At 34.4% G+C, this 20,926-nt stretch overlaps 10 protein-coding genes across 10 annotated transcripts; 2 read left to right on the plus strand and 8 right to left on the minus strand.

The window, feature by feature from the left end:
* Positions 1–84: 84 nt before the first annotated feature.
* NAEGRDRAFT_63837 (uncharacterized protein) lies at positions 85–2,235 on the minus strand (the record flags this gene model as incomplete). Its single annotated transcript, XM_002680821.1, has 1 exon — positions 85–2,235. The coding sequence occupies one exon, from the start codon at positions 2,233–2,235 to the stop codon at positions 85–87; it is 2,151 nt and encodes a 716-aa protein (XP_002680867.1).
* A 206-nt stretch (positions 2,236–2,441) lies between these two features.
* Positions 2,442–3,171, minus strand: NAEGRDRAFT_78576 (thermonuclease). Its single transcript, XM_002680822.1, has one exon. It carries the CDS (start codon positions 3,057–3,059, stop codon positions 2,661–2,663), a length of 399 nt encoding a protein of 132 aa, XP_002680868.1. The 5' UTR covers positions 3,060–3,171; the 3' UTR covers positions 2,442–2,660.
* Positions 3,172–3,227: 56 nt separating this feature from the next.
* On the minus strand, positions 3,228–7,781 carry NAEGRDRAFT_63839 (uncharacterized protein; the record flags this gene model as incomplete). Its single annotated transcript, XM_002680823.1, has 7 exons — positions 3,228–5,886; positions 5,928–6,199; positions 6,246–6,364; positions 6,417–6,721; positions 6,765–7,191; positions 7,237–7,401; positions 7,505–7,781. The coding sequence occupies 7 exons, from the start codon at positions 7,779–7,781 to the stop codon at positions 3,228–3,230; spliced, it is 4,224 nt and encodes a 1,407-aa protein (XP_002680869.1).
* Positions 7,782–8,206: 425 nt separating this feature from the next.
* On the plus strand, positions 8,207–10,267 carry NAEGRDRAFT_78577 (TPR repeat protein; the record flags this gene model as incomplete). Its single annotated transcript, XM_002680655.1, has 1 exon — positions 8,207–10,267. One exon carries the CDS (start codon positions 8,207–8,209, stop codon positions 10,250–10,252), a length of 2,046 nt encoding a protein of 681 aa, XP_002680701.1. The 3' UTR covers positions 10,253–10,267.
* Positions 10,268–10,445: 178 nt separating this feature from the next.
* Positions 10,446–10,830, minus strand: NAEGRDRAFT_63841 (uncharacterized protein; the record flags this gene model as incomplete). The annotated part of the gene is made up of 2 exons (XM_002680824.1): positions 10,446–10,651; positions 10,716–10,830. 2 exons carry the CDS (start codon positions 10,828–10,830, stop codon positions 10,446–10,448), a joined length of 321 nt encoding a protein of 106 aa, XP_002680870.1.
* Positions 10,831–11,326: 496 nt separating this feature from the next.
* NAEGRDRAFT_78578 (uncharacterized protein) lies at positions 11,327–11,953 on the plus strand (the record flags this gene model as incomplete). The annotated part of the gene is made up of 2 exons (XM_002680656.1): positions 11,327–11,680; positions 11,735–11,953. 2 exons carry the CDS (start codon positions 11,327–11,329, stop codon positions 11,921–11,923), a joined length of 543 nt encoding a protein of 180 aa, XP_002680702.1. The 3' UTR covers positions 11,924–11,953.
* Positions 11,934–13,974, minus strand: NAEGRDRAFT_38032 (uncharacterized protein). The gene is made up of 2 exons (XM_002680825.1): positions 13,409–13,974; positions 11,934–13,027 (listed from the first exon to the last, which is right to left on the minus strand). The coding sequence occupies exons 1-2, from the start codon at positions 13,682–13,684 to the stop codon at positions 11,960–11,962; spliced, it is 1,344 nt and encodes a 447-aa protein (XP_002680871.1). The 5' UTR covers positions 13,685–13,974; the 3' UTR covers positions 11,934–11,959.
* Positions 13,975–14,559: 585 nt separating this feature from the next.
* On the minus strand, positions 14,560–15,231 carry NAEGRDRAFT_31186 (uncharacterized protein; the record flags this gene model as incomplete). Its single annotated transcript, XM_002680826.1, has 1 exon — positions 14,560–15,231. The coding sequence occupies one exon, from the start codon at positions 15,229–15,231 to the stop codon at positions 14,560–14,562; it is 672 nt and encodes a 223-aa protein (XP_002680872.1).
* Positions 15,232–17,416: 2,185 nt separating this feature from the next.
* Positions 17,417–19,249, minus strand: NAEGRDRAFT_63845 (uncharacterized protein; the record flags this gene model as incomplete). The annotated part of the gene is made up of 1 exon (XM_002680827.1): positions 17,417–19,249. The coding sequence occupies one exon, from the start codon at positions 19,247–19,249 to the stop codon at positions 17,417–17,419; it is 1,833 nt and encodes a 610-aa protein (XP_002680873.1).
* Positions 19,250–19,317: 68 nt separating this feature from the next.
* On the minus strand, positions 19,318–20,913 carry NAEGRDRAFT_63846 (uncharacterized protein; the record flags this gene model as incomplete). Its single annotated transcript, XM_002680828.1, has 1 exon — positions 19,318–20,913. The coding sequence occupies one exon, from the start codon at positions 20,911–20,913 to the stop codon at positions 19,318–19,320; it is 1,596 nt and encodes a 531-aa protein (XP_002680874.1).
* Positions 20,914–20,926: the final 13 nt, after the last annotated feature.

Consider the following 20,926-nt stretch of genomic DNA (forward strand, 5'->3'; position numbering starts at 1 on the left):
CAGAATGAGTTCCATAATGTACTGCTGTAATGGTTATTAATACAAGTTAGAAATCGTTTCAGAACTTTTGTGAGGAGCTTTGTGTTAGATTGTTTTGTTTTCTGTTTCTTCTTGTGGTTCAGTGGTGAGAGCTTGTTTGGAGTGCACTTCATAAACAATGAGCCAATTTCTGTATTGTTGAGTGGTTTGTAAACGACCATACGTATCCCACATATTATAGAGCATGTCACTGGTCAATTGGTGCCAAAGTGCTTCAACTTGTTTGTCAATTTCTGAGCCAGATACTGAGAATTTTTCTGCCTTCTTTTCTCTGATTTGGTCTAATAATTCATAGAAACGTGCCTTACTTTTGTGATGAATATTGACTTCATTGGGTGAATACATTCGAATAAAGTTGGATTCAATATGTTCCAATTGTTCCATTGTTGCAAATCCTGCCTTTTTAATTTCCAAAAGTTTGTCAAACAGATTACAGTTTTCCAATGAAGTTTCATAATAACTGTACTCTTTGAATAGTGTAGAGAAAGAAGGATTATTTGTGAGGAGGTGTTCGAATAAATTTTGTTCTCTTTCAACACTGGAACGATTTGTTCTTTTGAATCGTCTTGCCTTAATTTTGTTGACTATTTCAATTGTCATGGCAATGCCTCCACTCACAGCTAACAACCAAACAGCAATTATAAATCTGACAATGTTACTTCCTAGTTGTGTTTGATTGGCTGGTGTCAATATAACCAATATAATGGCTAATATCACTTGAACAAACAGGGCCATCATATCCAATCGAATGTGAGCTGGATCAGCAAAGAAAAAGTATTTTTGAAGTCCCTGTTCCTTGATCTCTTTCCAATTTAGAATTGCATCTATTGCACTATACAGTAAGGCAAGTACAATGGCTAATGCTGCCAACACTACAAAGTAAATATTGTTGAAAACCACCAAGTTATTAAAATCAACTGCAGCTGCAATGATGGAAGGTGCAACAAAGATAAATTGTAAAAATAGAGGAAGAATTAAAACAATTCCCCATCCAACCTTTTCAGAAGCTAACCATCTTGCAAATCTTGGATTCTTTGAGTTTTTGATAATTCTATATAAATTCTTAATATATAAGAATCTCACAACCATCAATAGATATGCAGATCCAGCATAACCTGTAAATAGTAAAGTGAGTGGTAGCAGTACAGAACGACAATAATTTCTGACCATTGTTGAAAAGAGAAGTTCTACAAAGACCACCACAATTGGAGAAATGTAGATGGTTGCCAATCTGGTTCTCACTGATGGAGTTTTGTAAAGTGAAAATCCAAACAGAATTACAAAATAGAAAAATACTGGGACAATGATAATAAAGAGAAGGTAATCACCAATATCAATATTCTCAGCAGCGCAGGTTGTGGTGGTGCAACAGTGACATGTGGAATTGTAGAGCAAGTTTGATACTTGTGTTTGATTGAATTGATCTAGGGAATTGTTTAAAGTAAGGTAACTCTCAATGAAAGACCAATCCCTCTGTAATTTGATGGATTGTACACTTTCCAATAAATCAATCTCAGTATGTGTGAAATTCACAACACCATGCAAAGTGTCCAACACATAAGTGTCATGATATCTACTCAATGAGCAATCTGTTACATTTGTGAAATTTCTCATATTGATTTGACTCGAAAATAAAGAACCACTTCCATCAATCGAATTGACCAAAACCTGTGATGGAAATAATGGAATGGGTACAAAATCAGTTGGATTGTAATAAGTACCATCACTCGATGGTGTCGTTCCCATTCCATAAAATAGACCCTTCCTCGTCACAAATTGATTCACTCTCACGTAGAATGCAAAATCAAAACTATTCAACAATAAGGCATCTCCCAATTCCAAACTAGATCCATAAATACAATCAGGATAGAATGAAGAACGTGATTCCACAACAAAATTCTGATCAATCCATGTCTTGTTGTAATTTGTTGTCAGTGAGCTCCATATTTTCTGACATGGATACAGTTGTGGACAAAGAATTTTAAATTTCCTTGTCTTTCCAAATGGCTGTCCATTGGTTGAATAAAACTTTGTAAAATCTTGAGAATTATTCGACACTCTCCCTATCAAATCATCCAAACTAAATGGATTTGTATTTTCTATTATCCCATTCGGATAAACAAATTTCCTCCATACAAATATAGAATAATAATTGAAGGCACCAACAATTATCGAATTATTCTTCAAGTCTTGCATGTTGACCATGCTAACCTTATCTTGTATTTGCTGTTGTTGATATCCTAGAACATAATTGGGTAGAGCGGAAAAGGTCAGTATTAGCAGTAAAATGTAAAATAGTTTGGTTTCTAATAAACTAATAGGAATGTTAGAATAAATACTCCCATAAGGTAAGAACCCAGTTCTTGTTGTGTGACCTATTATAACAGTCTGCACGTGTTGTGTGGTGTAACTTTGTGCCATTTTTTTATGTCTGAATAAATATAATACGAAAAGTGACAATATTTAGATGTTAATGGTAGAGTGACGGCCAAAGATATATCAAAGTCTCCTTTAGGTAATTTTAATATCTCACCTGAATAAGGCAATAATATGGTAAAGAACTTGGTTTGCAATTATCCTTTGAATCGATTATAATGAAATTTGTTCATCAGTATTTGAAATTATTGTTTCCACAAGCCAATTCCTCTATTTCTTGCACTTGTTTCATATTGCTTGTATTCACTTTGATATTTAACATTGGGATGATAGAAAACAGCTCTAGCATAACCTCCTTCCAATAGCATTTTCTGAAAATTATTTCCTCCAACCCAAACATGTGCCAATAATCTTCCATAACCATCTCTCAATTCATTTTCAAACTCTAGAATGATACTTGCATTTTCTAGTACCTGCTTTGTGTAATCTGAAGCAGCCTGTCCATAGTATTCCTTCTTCTTTTTAGGATGAACTGTTTCGGGTGTATCCACTCCAATCAATCGAATTCTTTCCTTCTCTCCATCACGCATTTTACAAATAATTGTATCACCATCGACAACTCGCAATACACGAATATTCTTCATTTGGGAATTTCTGGTCGGTTCCTGAACGAGTGGTAAATTTAAATTTGAATTTTGAAAGGAATTCTTCCAAATAATCGTTCCGATCAAGAGGATTGCAAAAATCAGCACTTTGAGTTCCATTTTTTTTAATGCATTTTCTGTTGTTCATGAACTAGCAAATCGAACAGTTTATTTTGTTTCAAAATAGGAATGTTCCATAATTTCTTTAGCTTGTGGTCTTTTGGATGGGTTTTTCTCCAACATTAAAATGATGATTTCCTGTAGTGTGTCTGAATACTTGCCACATTCAGAGAGCTTGTTTTTAAGCCATTGCTTTACATCATTGGTAGACTCTGATTGCATGTATAAATTACTAATGGATGTAACTAGGTCACCTGTGCATAATTGATAAATTGCAACTCCTAGAGAATACACATCAGTGTTAAAGCTATACTTTGCTCCAAGACCTAATTCTGGAGACATGTAAAGAGGAGTTCCAGCATAAGAATTATTGACAGAACCAAACATTTGTTTCGCAAGACCAAAATCTGCCAATACTATCGATACAGAATTATCTGATAATTCATTAATAAAGATATTGTTAGGTTTTACATCTCTGTGAATCATTTTAAGGTTGGTGTGAACAAAGCTCAAGGCATCACAGCCTTGATAAAGTATTTGTTTCACAATATCCTCACTAATAGTACCTGCTGCTTTAGGAATGAGTTTTGTCAAGTCTCCATTTTCATAATAGTCCATGTCAATAAGTAATATTTGATCCTTGTCAATAAATAAATCATTCACTTTTAAAATGTTTGGGTGATTGATATTCATCAATTGAGTTCCTTCTTTCATAATCGAGTTCAATTCCTCAATATCAGAATATTTGACAACTTTTAGCGCCTTCAGTTTATCGCCCATCTTGGTATCGTTGCATTTAAAAACTGACCCAAATCCGCCTTGTCCAATCTTCTCCAAATTCTTATATCTTGAGGCAGGATCGAAATTAGATGCAGATGATATTATAGAAGTGACAGTAAGTCCATTAGAGTTTGTTGAACCTCCAATTATGGATTTGAAACGAACACTTTCGTCCGATGGAAAGTCTGAACTATATGATGATGGCGCAATGCTAGAATTCATTTTGTTATACTGTGAATCATTGAGTTCAATCATGCTCTCTCCCTGATTAGGGAAATCATTGACAGTGTTTGGGACTGGTTTCTGCTTTTTCATTCCTCTAAAAACTATAATGAAAACAATTATGACCACAATAATCAATATAACAATAACTAAAAGAGAAAGTCCGACTGCTAAACCAATTATTAAACCTAGTTGATTATTGCCTACTATTGTTGAAGAACCAACTCTTGTTGCAATGTTAACATTGCAACTAGAACCTGTCCATCCAGCATTACAGTTGCAATAGTTATAATCAGTGCATTTTCCATTTGAGGAACAAGAGTTGGTGTTATTGGAATAAATTCCATAACACATGGTTACTTCACAATATTTTCCATAGAAATTACTACCACAACTACAAGTATCATGAGATGAACAACTTCCTCTCGAAGAACAAACAGAAGAATCAGTGCTTTGAGTACCATTACAAAGAGATACCTTACATTCAGTTCCTTGATAGAATGGTTCACACTGACAAGTGTCTGCTGCTACACAGGTACCATGGCCCCCACAAACAGAAGCATCAGTGGATAACTTTCCAAAACATTTTCTGGTATCACAATTGACTCCATAAAATCCATTATTGCATGAACACGAATTGTAATCGATACATGTACCATTGGAGGAACAAACTGAAGTGTCATTCGAAAACTTTCCATAACACATGGTTACTTCACAATATTTTCCATAGAAATTACTACCACAAATACAAGTATCATGTGCGTTGCATACTCCCCTTAAAGATGAGCATACCAATGTAGAATTACTTAATGTACCGTTACAAGTTGTAATTTTACAGTCAGCTCCAAGGTAAAGGCTGTCACATCTGCAAGTGTCACTAGAAATACATGCTCCATGGCCGCTACAAACATTACTTGTATCGTTTGATAATTTACCAAAACAACTCAATAAATTACACTGAGATCCATAGAATCCTGAGTTGCACTGACAAGTGTCTGGTGCAATGCATGTACCATTTCTTGAACAAGCATTTGGCTGCTCTGAGCTAAAACCAAAACATGTTGGGATGCATGCATTATAATATTGGTTCAAAATGTAGGGAGAGTCACAATATGGGGTCAATTGTCTTACAGTATTTTTCTGATTATCAACAAAAACAATTTCAGAAGTAGAGGTAATGAATGCTCCACTAGGGCTTAGAGTGGCTTTAGTGGCATCGGGACCATCATCATTGAATCCAACCAGGTTTGATCCACCATTTCCTGCCATTGTAGATATAATTCCATTTGCTGCTAATCGCATTCTGTTTTGTCCTCTGTCAGAAATGACAATAAAATTCGAAATACTTGATCCAAATACAGAAATAGGTGAGAGACCTGCATATAAAATATTACCATTATCATTCAGACTTGCACCCAACCCAGAGTAAACATTCAGAATATTGGTGCTTGAATCCACATACATGACGCTCAATTTCGAGTTATAGTATGCCAAAAAGTAAAATCCAGTCGGTGAAACATATATTCCTCCATCTACACTAATTGTGACAGAATTAGCTTGCGATGATCCAGGAATAAATGTTGATTCTGAACTGATAGTTCCAGCAACATTTGTTATTATTCCATTGGAATTGATCTTCCTTATCAGAAAATTATCCACAATGAAAACCTCATTAGCAGAAGTGACAAAAATACCAGTTGGGAAGCTGAATACATTTGGGTGAGCAAAAAGAGTTTTGAAACTTACTAAAGTCTTGCACTGAGAGCATTGACACCATCATCACCTAAATATCCACTGGAAGGTGGCTGTGATCCAGTACCTGCAATAGTAACAATGGTACCATTAGTGAATATTTTTCTAATTCTTCTATTAACACTGTCTGATATGTATACTTCATTCTTGAATTCAAATACAGAACTAGGATAGTTCAGTTGAGCTGTGGAAGCATCCATATAATCGCTATTGTATCCAGCAACTCCGGTACCAGCTATCGTAATTATAGTTCCATTAGCAAACACCTAACAATCATTTAAATCAAATATGAGAATTAGAATCAATACAAACCTTGCGAATTCTGTGATTACCAGTATCGGCAATCAAGTATTGTCCATTGCTAGTTTTAACAACATTGGCAAGTTGGTTGGTCATAAATTTGAATGTTGCCTTAGTTGCTTGAGAACCATCTTGTTGTAATGTTAAATATTAATATTAAATAATGGAATTAATCATACATACCTCCACTAAATGTAGAACCTCCTATTCCAGCAACTGTTGTAATAATTCCAGTACTAGTAGAAATCCTTCTCAATCTCATATTATCTGAAATGAATACTTCACCAGGAGAAGTTGAAAAAACTCTAATTGGGCTAACATTTACCAAATTTGCTTGAACATTATCCTTATAATTAGTATAAGAGGATGTTCCTGTTCCAGCAATAGTAACAATGGTACCATTAGTTAATACCTTTCTCAATCTATTACTGCCCAACTCTGCAATCCATATCTCACCGTTACTGTCAACAGAAACACCATAAGGATAACTTGTCAAGTTAGTTAAAAAAACATACATCTAAAAAAACCTACTCAAGTTTAGCTGCAGTAGCCAGCATTCCATCACCATTATATCCCTCCTCACCAGTACCTGCGACAGTAATAATTGTTCCATTCGTTAAAACCTTTCGAATTCTGAAATTTCCTGCATCAGCTATATAAATTTCATTGTTGCTCGTGACAAAGATTCCCTGAGGGTTAGTGAGACGAGCATAGGTGGCAGGTATTCCATCCCCATTGTACCCAAAACCCAAACCAGTTCCACTTGTTCCAATTTGTGTGCCATTTCCAGCTACTGTTGTAATAACTCCCGTTGAAACATTAACCATCCTAATGTAATGATTCTGATATTCTGAAATATAAACGTTTCCATTTGAAGAAACAAATACGTCAACAGGAGAGTTGAGATAGGCATTTGTAGCAAGCATTCCATCTCCATTATATCCAGCATTTCCGTTTCCTTATGAAGGATTAGTCCTATATCTTTACAACAACAACCACTTACCTGCTATTGTCACAATATTGCCATTAGTTTGAATCTTTCTAACTCTAGAATTTTGACTATCAGCAATATAAATTTCAGAATTAAAAACAAATACACCAGTGGGTGTATTGAGCTGAGCTGTAGTTGCTTGAATATTATCGCCATTGTACCCAGAAACTCCAGTACCTAAATTTTCCAGCACATCATCATACCAAGATGTGAAACACATTTGTTTCCATAACAATATGTGTGCATGTGTAAAATAAATTTTGTCATGAGAAAAACATACCAGCAATGGTGAGAACGGTTCCATTAGCTGCAAATACTCTCACTATTCTATGATTGCTATTATCAGAAATAAATAAATCACCCGAACTGAGATCTTTAAAACAACTATTGACATCAATATTGGCCATTTTGGCATCTATTCCACTGGATAATGAATTGTAGCCAGCAATGGTCGTGATGTTATACTTGACAGAGATTGCGCCAATAACTAAACCGCTGCCATGGTAGGTCAAAATGAGTAGGCACAGAATCCAAACAACCTTTGCATCTGCCAACATTTTTTTCTTGTTTGATTTGACATGGTCCAAAAGTGGCTAATATGTGAATGGTGCTGAACAGCAAAGATGAACTAGAATTTGATTTGTGATGCCAATGGAACTATCAGATCAAGTAAAGGTACTTCCTCATATCTTCCTGTAATCCAAAGCCAAAAACATAAAATTATGGATCACAGCCATCATCAAATTGACAATCACTAGAATTTATCTTTTTGCACAGTTCATTGTCTGGTAAATTAAATCCAATTTGAAGTTATTAATGTTGAAGAGAATTCTTCCAAGCCAAACATTCCGATTCATCATTGAAGGGTAAAATAAAAAAGAAGCTTCATTCCATTTTTTTAAATAATTTTCCCGCCCAAAATAAATTTAATCCATCAAAATCTAAATATTGTAACAACTCATATTTAATAATATTAAAAAAAATGAGTCTATCAATTTTACCACAAGATTTAATTTACGAAGTGATGAAATTTCTTCGTGTCGATCAACGTATTCGCATCTCGAGAGTTTGCCAAGAGTTTTATCATATCATAGCGTCTCTTTTTCCCGCACTAGAATTAAATTTGAGTGGCGGGAAAATATTACCAGTAAATTTACCAAGTTTTCTTTCGTGTCCATTTCTTGAGCAGGTTACAGTGTTGGATCTTTCAGAGAATCTTTTATCAGAGGAGAATATTATTGCAGTTGCCAACTGTGAAAGATTTAAAAAATTAGAAGAGTTGATTTTGAAAAAGAATGAGTTTAGTTTAAAATGTGCCGAAGCTTTTACTAAATCATCATTTATTAGACAATTGAAATATATTGATCTTAGAAATGCATTCTTTGTATGGAAAGATGTAGATCATGTTGAAATTGGAAAGAAATTTATTACAAGTCAACCACAAGATTTGCAAAATTTTTGGTATCTAGTTTTGGGTAATTGTGGAACAGAAATAGTACCTGAATGGTTATTGGTTGGATGTAAAGAGGGAAATAGTAAATTGCATTGGGAAACTCAATTGGAGTTTGGTGAATATTTATACCATTCTGAACAAAACACATCACTAGCAATTCAATACTTTGAGGAGTTGGGCAATAATCCACTAGCTCATAATAGAGCTATTGCCATGTACGTTTTGGGTAAAATTTATTCAACACTAGGTGAAAAGTATCATTCGAAAGCATTCCAGTTATTCTTAAAAGCGGCAAATCTTGATGATCAACTATCCTATTTGTCTGTTGCCAACTTTTATTCATTTGGAATTGGTATTGGATCAGATCCAGATGAAGCATTGAAGTGGTATTTGAAATATGCAGAGAATAGTAATGATGATGATGGAGTTGTTGCACATCAAATTGGTGGTATTTATTTTGAGTACAAAAAAGATATCCCACAAGCTCTGAAATGGTGGAACAAATCTGCGGAAAAGGACAATACAGAAGCACAATATTCACTCGGTACAATATATATGAATGGGGATGGTGTTGAAAAGGATGTTAAGAAAGGTATGGCACTACTTGAGGATTCAGCAAGATTGGGCAATTCTGATGCTCAGAATACAGTCGGTGCAATTTACTTAGAAGGTGAAGATTCAATTGAAATAGATCTCAATAAGGCCAAAGACTTTTTAATTGCGGCAGCTGAGGCAGAAGACACAGATGCTCTCTACAATTTAGGGATATTAGCAGAAAATGAAAAACGATTCGAAGAGGCAATGCAATGGTATAAAAAGGCCTTAGATATGGGAAATACAGCTGCTGCTTATCCACTCGGAAGGTTTTATTTCCAAGGACTGGTAGCTCCAAAAGATGAAAAGAAAGCCATTCATTATGTTGAAATCGCCGCCAATAATAATTCTTCAATAGCCCAAGAATATTTGGGTGATATTTACCACACCAAAGAGAGTGAAATTTATAATCCTGTAAAGGCAATTGAATGGTACACAAAAGCTGCCTCGAATGACTCTACCAATGCCATGTATAATTGTGGATGTATTAATGAGGAGCTTAATAATTTTGAAATGGCTTTATATTGGTATACAAAGGCGATAGAAAAGGGTAGTTCATCAGCAATGAATAATTTAGCAATGATATACTATGAAAAGAAGAATTATGAGAATGCTAAGAAATGGATAGAAAAATCAGTGGAGTTTAACAATTCATATGCAATATGCACGATGGGTGAGTGGTATATAGAAGGTTTATGCTATGAAAAGAGTTATGAAAAGGCTGTTCAACTCTTTACTAGATCAACTCAATTTACAGATGAAAGTGGTGACCAATCGATTTGTCCTCCTGCTTTCCTGCATCTCTATAAATTATATGCTAATGGTTTGGGATGTGAGAAGGATTTGGAAAAGGCACAACAATTGCTCGAAACTGCTGCCAAATTAGAAATACAAGAAGCTATTGAAATACTCGAAGATCAACAATCCAAAAAGAGAAAATCAACCACTGAATATGATGGCTCATCAAAGAAAATGAAATAACTCTGGTTTTCTCTTAAATTGTCTTATCTAATTTTTCGAACATCAATTGGTTGTTGATTATCTTTCTTGTTATCTGTGTCTTGTTGCATGATACGATTGGTTATTCTTACTTGTTGAGCATTTCTTGTAGAGAATTTTATAATAATTAGTTACAAAATATTCACACAACATTTATTCAAATATAACGAATTATTTACCAATATCTATATGGATAGTATCCTCCATAATACGGCATTGAATAGGCAGAACCATAATTATTACCATAACTGTATGGTCCATTATAATAAGAACCATAACTACTATATGGATTATAGGAAATTGCACTTATTTGATTAGAATAAGCTTGAGTATTTTGTGCATATTGATTGTAATTTCCACCTGCCACTCCATAATTTGAACCTAATCTCATTACAATTACATGATATTTTCCAAACATTAATTGAAAATCTTAAAAAGCACTTACCGGCACCTCCATTGTATCCATAGGCACCTCCATATGCATTATTGTATTGTCCCAATGCAAAAGATAATAAGCCAAGGAAGAAGAAGAGCAGCGCTACCAAACAAGTTCTTTTCATTTTTGTTTCAAATTTGTTATTGGATTATGAAAGAAGCAGAGAAGGTAAATTTATAAGAAATTGGAAAGAATTGAAAAAGTCAATTCTTCAAATATAAATGTTATTTTGAACCTATTAAGGAAAAAATTCTTAAATGTTTATTGAACATTTCAGTGTAAGCAATAGACGAAATGAAGCCATCCACAATTCTCAATTCCTCATTCAATCCCAATGCAAAACTCAATCACGCACAAATTGACTAGTTTTTCTGAGGAACAGTCTCCATCCATCTATTTCACTACAGCATCAAGATGGAAGATTTCATACCTAATGTGGAACATTGGCACCATACCCGAATTATTTTAGCGATTATTTTCAGCAATTAAAACATAAAATACTGAGTTTATTCGAGTTGCATTTTGTAAATCTTCAATCAGTGATGAATATTCAGTTGATTCTGGTTCTTGTTTGGAAAGTAAAATACATTGTAATTGTTCAAATAATAAATCAAGAAAAAATGTCATTCCTTGTTTATGAAGCTCCATCACACGATCCTCACCCAACACAATCACAAACCAACAACAGTACAAGTTCCGATCTAGCAGTGGTGAAGAATTTATTTCTTGCTGGTGGAATTTCCGGATGTGGAAATTGGCATTTGGATATGATTGAATCACTCAAGAAGAAGTGTTTGAAGAATGATCATGTTCGGGAGAAGTGTTGTGTTAAATTGTACAATCCAAGAAGAGAGAATTTTGATGTGAGTGATAAGAGCCAATCAGATGTTCAAATTAGATGGGAACATTCCTATTTACATACTGTGGAAGCTGTATCATTTTGGTTTTGTAGTGAAACTCTTTGCCCAATTACTGTAAGTTTTGTGAATAATATTGAGTTTAAAAAACTAAAACATCTTGTGAAATAGTTATATGAGCTAGGTAAAATTTCCATGATGCCAAGTGTTAAATTATTTGTTGGAGTTCATCCAGATTATTTGAGAAGAATGGATGTTGAAACTCAAACCCTTCTTGTAAGACCAGAGGTTACTATTGTCTATTCAGTTGAAGACTTAGCTCAACAAGTATTTGATGAATATTTTGCAGTACAAGATTAAAAATCTGATCTTAATAAAAAGTGAAAATATATTAATTTAGAGAGTCAAGTAGAGTGGATTTTCAAGAAGAGTCTTGAATTCTTGCAACCATTGAGCACCAACAGCACCATCAACAACACGATGGTCACAGCTCAAAGTAACCTTCATAGTTGTCACAACCTTGAATTTATCTTCAGCAGAGGTTGGCTTTTCATTGACAACAACCTTCTTTGAGGACTTACCAACAGCCAAAATACAGGCTTGTGGTGGATTGATAATTGCAGAGAATTCATCAATACCGAACATACCAAGGTTAGAAATAGTGAAAGTACCACCTTGGAATTCGTGTGGCTTCAATTTGTTTTCTCTTGCCTTACCAGCGAGAGCCTTAACTTCATTAGAAATTGAGGAGAGACCCTTAGTTTCAGCAGAGAAGACAATTGGAGTAATCAAACCAGAATCAGTTTGGACAGCAACTGAGAGGTCAACATTGTTATATTGACGAATGAAAGTATCTTGCCATGAGCTGTTGATTTCTGGAACCTTCTTCATGGAGAGAGCAGCAGCCTTAACGAGGAAGTCATTGACAGACAACTTGAATCCTCTCTTTTCACCAGCCTTGTTCAATTCTTCTCTGGCCTTCATCAAATTATCAACTTCAATTTCAACAGTCAAATAATAGTGAGGAATAGTTCTCTTTGATTCCAAGAGACGGTCAGCAATAATCTTACGAACGTTAGAAACTGGAATATCAACAAATGAACCAGATGAAACAGCTGGAGCAGCAACAGTTTGTTGTTGAGTAGTGGTGGTGGTAGTAGCTCTTGGTTGTTCTTGAACAGCTGGCTTACGAGTAAGGAATTCTTCAACATCAGCCTTGACGATTCTGTTAGAATGACCACTTCCAGAACCAATTTGAGCCAAATCAACATTGTTATCTTGAGCTACCTTCTTAGCCAAAGGTGAAGCAAAGACACGTCCACCAGTTGAGGTAGTAGTAGTGGATGGAGCTGATTGAGTTGTAGTAGTGGTGGAAGTTTGTTGAGATGGAGTGGATGATGGAGTAGTGGAAGCAGCAGGGGTGGCAGCACCTGGAGTGTATGAAGCACCAGCAGCCAAATCCTCCTTATTTTCAACGAGAATAGCAATGATATCACCGAGATTAGTTTCAATACCAGCAGGGATGACAATCTTGGCCAAATAACCTTCTTCTTGGAATTCAAAATCAACAGTTGCCTTATCAGTTTCAACTGTACAAATAATGTCACCTGGAGAAACCTTGTCACCAACTTGCTTGGTCCAAGCACCAATACGACCCTTAGTCATGGTTGGGGAAAGCGTTGGCATGGTAATTTCGTGAAGACCCTTTGGCTTGGCAGATGGAGTAGCTTGTGGTTGAGCAGTTGTTGGTTGAGGTGTTGGAGTTGTTGATTGAGTAGTAGTAGTGGTTGGTTCTGGTGCAGAAGTAGCTCCTCCTTGCAAATCAGCCAAAGTTAAACCTTGAACAGAGGAAATCTTTGAAGCATCATCAACGAGAATTGCAATTGGACTACCAAGAGCAATAGTTTTACTTCCTTCTGGAGTCAAAATCTTAGCCAAGAAACCTTCTTCTTGGAATTCGAATTCTAATGTGGATTTATCAGTTTCAACTTCAACAATGAGATCACCTGGCTTGAGTTCATCACCTTCCTTCTTTAACCATTTACCAATATTACCAGTATTCATGGTTGGACTGAGAGCAGGCATGGAAATGAGAGAAGCTAATAATTTTGATAAATACATATTCAAAATATCATGATATTATTACCAAATGGTGAGGAGTTGTACAAGTAGAGTAGAAGGAATAATACAAGTAATAATAAATTATCATGTTAATAATATTAATAATACCAATCAATTTGAAAACATTCCGAAATAATATTATCACGGTTGAAAATTTCAAATGATGATTCAAAGTACCAAAAATGTCATTCATAAATTGTTTATATTATCCGATATTAATGATAGTAATAATAATAACAATAACACAAATACAATAATATTATACATTCATAAAAACACAAATAATTTTCAATAATCCTTTCAATAAATCAACTCCACAACATTATCAACTTACCTCCCTTTGGAAGAGTAGCATATCCTCTCATCATGGTGGTAGCTTGTTGATTGATCATCAAACCCTTCCATGAAGTTTGTTTTGTAGTAAAAGTAGAAGTATTAACAAACTTTACACTAGAAATATTTCTCCTGGTTGCTGCTGCTGTTGATGAGGCAATCAACATTGCCTTCTTACTGTTACGAGAAAGGACAACCTTCTTGGTGAGTGATGAAATTGCAGAACGGGCCAACATTTTTTTTAAACTCTTAAGCCTATTCTTGGTCTCAACCTTTTCATTCAACGGAGTGCTGCATCAAATGAAAGTGTGAGTTTTCAAAAATGCAAACGCTCACATTCATAGAAATTTATCTTGTTTTGTTCATCACCATTATTATGGAGAGTTGAATGGTTGTTAAAGAAGAGGATGAAGGAGAAGAGGATGATAGAATATACTCTATAAGAAATTGATGTGAATAGTGTTTCATGGAGGTAAGAAGGAAATGCATTTGAGAATCTTTTGGACTAAAGATTACAATATGTGTGGTTTCCGATAAAATATTTAATGGGATTGTTTTTTGTCTTGTTCAATTTGAGCGTCACATTTTCTCTTCAATTCTTTCATTCCTTCTTCTACTCTGGCAGCAAGTTGAATGTAGACTTGGTCTTCTGAAATTTCCTTGTTTCGTCCCTTCTCAATGATATCGTCCACTCTAATTTCATCTCCAAACATGATGGTAATATGTTTGCCTACACGTGGAACAATGCCATCATAAGGTAAAACATCTGGTAATCCTTTGTGATAGATTGGATAAATGTATGGAGTTGGATCACAATCATAGATCAGTTTTCCTATTCCTCTTCTACATTGGTGAATTTCACCGTCCACATAAATTTTACCTTCAGGGAAAATATTAAGCCAACCTCCAGTTGAAAGTTTGTGTACAATTAATTTCATTGCAGATTGTTCCAGACCTCCAGCTCTCTTGATAGGTAGTACTTTAACAGTCTTGAAGAATTCTCCCAATAAAAAGTGTCCAAAACACATATCAGATGCACATACAGCATATCTAATAATATCAGATTTAAAGAACCAACTCATTGGAGCCAAACCTGACATTAAGATTGGTTCATCAAGCATACTATTGTGATTGACAACTGTCAATAATCCACGAATCTTCTTTTCTGCTTTTGGTTCCGATAATGATGTAGTAGTGACTGGAGTTTCCTTCATTTCCTTTTGAACTGATTCATAATGTTCCTCAATGGTAGTTCTAAACTTTTCCTTTCCATAGAATTTACAACTATTGGCAACATTTAAGAAAAACTTGGAAAATGTTCCCAAATAAACAATCAATCCCATACTTGCCAATCTTCTCAAAAAACTAAAATTATGATATTCATAGTGGAATTTTTCTTCATAATTGAAATATGGAAGTTTTGACAAATCTCTCAATACTGACCCAATTGAAGACAGTTTAAATCTGAAAATTGCCTTATCATTCAATTTAGTTCCTGCCAATTTCTTATTCTCTTCAAAATATGGATTAAACAACAAAGATGATGACCTATTTACACCACTATTATTATTATTCAATTTGCTCCCAGAAGAGGAGAAAAAGTAACCCGATGGTGGTTTCAATTCAAAATACCTCGAACACTCGTCCAAGAAGGATGGATAACTATAACTACTCTTTTCAGCCTGTTGATAATACAACACAACAGGTTCCTTATTCAAAGATGACACCTTCGATGACGATGTATAGTATGTATTCTCTGGATGTGGTTTTATCGTAACAGCAATATCATACTCACTGCTGACAGATGTGGCTACTCTCTTTCTTCCCATTTCTTTCTTGTGTTTATTCCGATGTGGTGATTGTTATAAAATTGTTTTTTTTGATTAAAGTTGTGAAATTCGATAATTTTCCGTTACTTTTCAATTTTTGTGATTAAAATTTGGATTTGATTAAGAATTATTGGGTACAATATTTCTAATAAGGATTAATAATTTAATTTAATGCTTTAGAACAATTGGAAACTCAATCAATAAATATCATCATTTCTGAAGCAATTTCATACGGAGAACAAACCTCACTTGTTTCAAATCATCTCTCAATTGATAGAAAATAATTTAGACAATATTGTTTTGCTATTATCAGAATACATGCCTTCTGATATTATTTGAATCAGTGTATTTCGAAATGAAGAATGAACTCAATATTTCAGTATTGTTTCCTTATTTTAACTAATTTAGAGCAAATGTGCAAACTATTTAACACTGCAGTCTTCTATCAAGAATTCAACGTGAGTGGGTCAAACATGTAAAATTTTCAACTAATTCTAACTCTATAATTCTTCCCTGTAACATTCAATAAAGTTATTCCATCATTTACTCGAAATATTAATAAAATATTTCACAAACGATTCGAATTACCTTCCAAAAGGTTGAAAATCCACAAAAAAATGGCCAGAACAAAACATTCAACCCAAATCACTCGCCATCGTAAGAGAACGAAACATTCAACCCAAATCACTCGCTCACGATAAAATACAACACCACCGATGGGAGAGAAATAAAAAATTGAAAATGGAAATATTAAGCAAGCTTGATGGTTAGGAGAGTTTTTGTGATTTATTAATAAGTACTTCAATAGGAAAGGACAAGAATGAGAGGAAGGGAAGTGATGATCCACATCATTTGGATAAAAATCAACAAGAATTGATGAAATATTTACAATTTAAAATTAATGATAGAAAATATGATGTGTTATTTCCAAAGATTAAATATTTGGAAGTTCAAGAGACGAATGAGATGGATGTATTTAATATGATTGAAAATGAAGATGTGAACTATTATTTACTTGTTGATAGAGAATGTATTGAAGAGTATTCGAAACTTGCTGAATGTATTCTTGAAGAATTTGTTAGAGATTATCCTTATTTTGAAAGTCCAAGGATTGTTAATGCAGACAGAAGTGATGATGGTATATATTTTCGTGGAATGACAATTGAATTTCGAATGTGTGGAAAGAAATGTATTTACAAAACAATTGAGGACAGAATGGAATTGATATTTCTTCTCATTAACAAGTACGAATATGTTTATTTTGGTTATTTCGATAGACAACCAATAATTGGAATGCCAGATTTTAGATTCACCTCTCAATCACAAGTCAATAATGGAATTCTTGTAAATTCTCTTGATTGGGAGGAAAAAATCTCGAATTATTTATTCGAAAATCCTGAAGAAGAAGTAGCTATTCCTCCCTTAAAGGAAATATTAGGAAAAGGAGGAAAATTTTTGGAAAATGCCTTGAAAAACTCATTCGAATAACATATTTATTTTTATCGTAATGTGTTGGAAGTTTCAAACTTTCACTTTTTGTTAAACATTTGGTTGGAGGTAAAGTCACTGATTATGGAAAGACAAAGGTTTGAGTGTTGTCAATGTTGAGAGATTTGTGGATTTTTGGATTGCCCTTCTTTAAGGAATAGAAAATAGGGAGTGATTCAGTTTTCAGAGTCAGTTGACCTCTTTCATTTTGGTAAATTGGAATACAGAGTTCACAATTTGATGCTCTCGCATGGAAAATCATTTGACATTCTGAATCGTCATTATTATCCAAAGAATAGACCACTCTTCCATAATTTAAACACTTGTAAACTGGCACTGGATGAGAGTGCATCACATTTTCAATATCCAATCGATACATTTGTTGATTGTAGTTGTATCTTGGTAGTGGTGCAGTATTAGTCCAAGTATTTGCAAAGGTTCCCTCAAAATAAATCACCTTCCCACCCATTTCATCGTATTCAACATGATGTGAGGGATTATAGAAATCATGCTTTGTAAACTTGTGTGAAACTATTTTTGTGGCATATTTGAATGGTCCTAGTGGTGTTTCTCCTTCACTGTAATAAATCTCACCGAGAATGGATGGTGAGCTATTGTCTCCAAATTGTTCCAAAATCATAATGTACTTGTTTCTGAATTGATTGAAATTAACAGTTCCTGCATGAGCGATTATTTCCTTACCAGTTTCATGATCAATTAGATCAATGAATTTTGCTTGTTCCTTTTTAATTTTTCCCATCAAAACTAAATTCATCATTTGTTCGGCTGAAATAGGAGAAGTAGTCGATTTCCAATCATATATGAGTTGACCTGATGTTTCATTAAAATCCAATTGAACATTTGAAAGATTGTACGAGTTAGTATTTGCTTTCAGTGGTGTGTAGGACTGATACGAGCTCAAATCTTGATAATTTCTTGTCCTTACGAGTGGAAATGGTTGACCAAAATAAATCCAACCATCCAATGATTTCACTCCTTTTCTATGAGCTACCACATGAGAACCATCAATTGGAAATGAAAAAAACTTTTCAAATGCAATTTCAGAAATCAAATCAAATTTCTCCTTATCATCATTCCATTTCAATAAACCTCTCTTTGTGATTTCCAATTCTTGATTCGGTTTCATGAATGTGGCAAACATTTCGTCCTGTCTTTCGTCCACATAGAGTGCATGTATCCAGGTTGGTAAATTCAAAGATTGCATTGGAGCCACTCCTTTAACAAATCCATTTGTATTTCTAAAGTAGGTAATATTTGGAATGATTGATAATCCAAACTTTTGTAACTGTTCTACAGGTGTGAAACCTCCACTTGCTTGAAAATTTCCCAAATAATACGAAATTGAATTGGTATCTCCATAAAACCAATAATATTTTCCCTTATAGATTGCATTCATAACACTGTCTTGACCAGTAACTTTTGAATTTAACAGAAATCGTTCCTTGATTGTTTCTCTGTTGACATTTGGCACATCAACATGAGCCACAAACGATTCTCGGAATATTCCTTCACCAGTCGATCTGTACAATCTCTCTGCAAGCTGCTCTCTCTTCATCAATAACTTTACAGATTCATCATCCGTATAGAGCAATGAAATTCCTTGAAATTCATCAGATTTTACCAATTGATAACCATCACATTGTACTTTCAACCAAATAATTTGATTTTCGTAACCTGGCTCGAGAATTAGCACTATACCATTCGAATCACTCACATAGCTCACTTCATTGGTGCTTGTTGCCATGACCATGGGTATTCCCCTTCTGGTTTCTGCATCTAGAAATTGCAGAGTTAAAGCATGGACGATACCGAACCATAATGATGAAAATAAAATCATCATGATGATTACGATCGTGAGAGAAATTGGGCGAGTTTGATTTTGTGTTGAGAACATTTTTTTCTGTGGGATGTGTGAAATGTGAAAAGTAATGTAGTTCATTTGTGAAAATATCTTTATGTTCTCTAAATGTAACTATTGCCAGTTGTGTGAAGTTCTTCATTCGAAATCTTTCCAATTTTTATACCTGATTGAGTTTGTTGTAAACAGTAAAAGATAGGTAAGCCACATAGAGCATATCTCTTTTCAATGACTCGAGGAATGAGAGCTTGATCGGTTGGTGGTGCAAGTCGTGCTTTCTGAATTGAACTGTTACCCAATCGATTGCATTGAACAATTATTCTATCTAACATGGAATAAATGTTAGGTATCGAGACGAAACCAGCATTGGTAATTTCAGTAACCATGGAAAATGGTAAGAAGACTCGTTCAACTCTATGTCCAAAGTAGACACTTCCAACACTATTTGCATCTATTTTGGCAGGGTTATTGTTAAAATCTAGAGTGAAAATAATTTCCTCAATGTCATCTTTGAGACTCCATGAAGATATTGGATCTTCTCTTTCGAAATACGAAAGTCCAATATTATTTCCAATCTTTTGGATAAAGCTCTCGAATGCATAGTATCCTCTGCAAATAAATAATCTCTTAGTTGTGACAACATAGGTCAATAATAATTTACAATATAGCAACTTGTAGGTGAAAGCATAAATAATCAAAAATAAATAAAGAATTATGAAAAGGTAATATAACAGTAAGTATGCTGAAATGATCAGATACGAGCTCGAGTCATAATCTTCAATCTTGTGGGAAATATAGTCAATTGGTACATAACAAGCAATGCTTGTAACTACAACTCCAAATATAAACATGATAATGACATTCTTTTTAAATGATGAGGCAGGAGTTTCAATATGAATGATGGATTCTGAACTGTCAAGAGTAATTCCTTTTGGAATATTTGCAGCAGAAGAAGAATTCAAAAGTGTTCTTCTTTCTCTTCTTTCGTTATTATTTACATATTCCTCAATTGAGTTTTCATCATCCTCCTCATTAATGTCCGAAACTGATGCACTCAATAAATTTCCCTCCTCAAAATCTTCATTCAGTAAATCAGGTGAATAATAAATTTGTTGATTCTGTGGACGTAACATGTGAATGAATGAATTTGAGAAATTACTCTCCAATCTCGGGGTAGAAACAGAATTATTCGAACTACTATTATCACCTTCATTGTTTCCTTCTCCTCCCTCTGCTGGTTGAACAACTTCCTTGATGAGTGCATTGAAATTTTTGGCAAACAAATTCAACTTGCTTTGCATTTGTTTGTTTACCCATGATGAGAAGACCTTCAATCTTCCCAATGGTTGATTGGATGCATGAATAAAACTCTTCGATTTACTCAATTTACCAATAGTTGTAGATGCACTACTTGTTGTTGGTAATAATTCTTCTTCTTCAATAGTACTAGTAGTATCATTGTGATGATTACTCTCAAAGATTGTTCCTGCTGTTGATGTTGATGAAGAATGGCTCAATCTCTTACTACTCACAACAGCAGTATTTCCTTGAAGATCACTGCTGTTGGTTTCCAATTCACCATCATCCTCCGATTCTGCATGTATTATCGGATCGTTCGTGATGGGAGGTGTTTGTTGTTGATTGTTGTCGGATAATACAGTGGATGATGGAGTATTGCCCTCTATCTGCAATGTGGCCATTTTTTAACGTTCT

Source organism: Naegleria gruberi, assembly GCF_000004985.1.
Source record: "Naegleria gruberi genomic scaffold NAEGRscaffold_8, whole genome shotgun sequence".
Lineage (NCBI taxonomy): Eukaryota > Heterolobosea > Eutetramitea > Acrasida > Naegleriidae > Naegleria > Naegleria gruberi.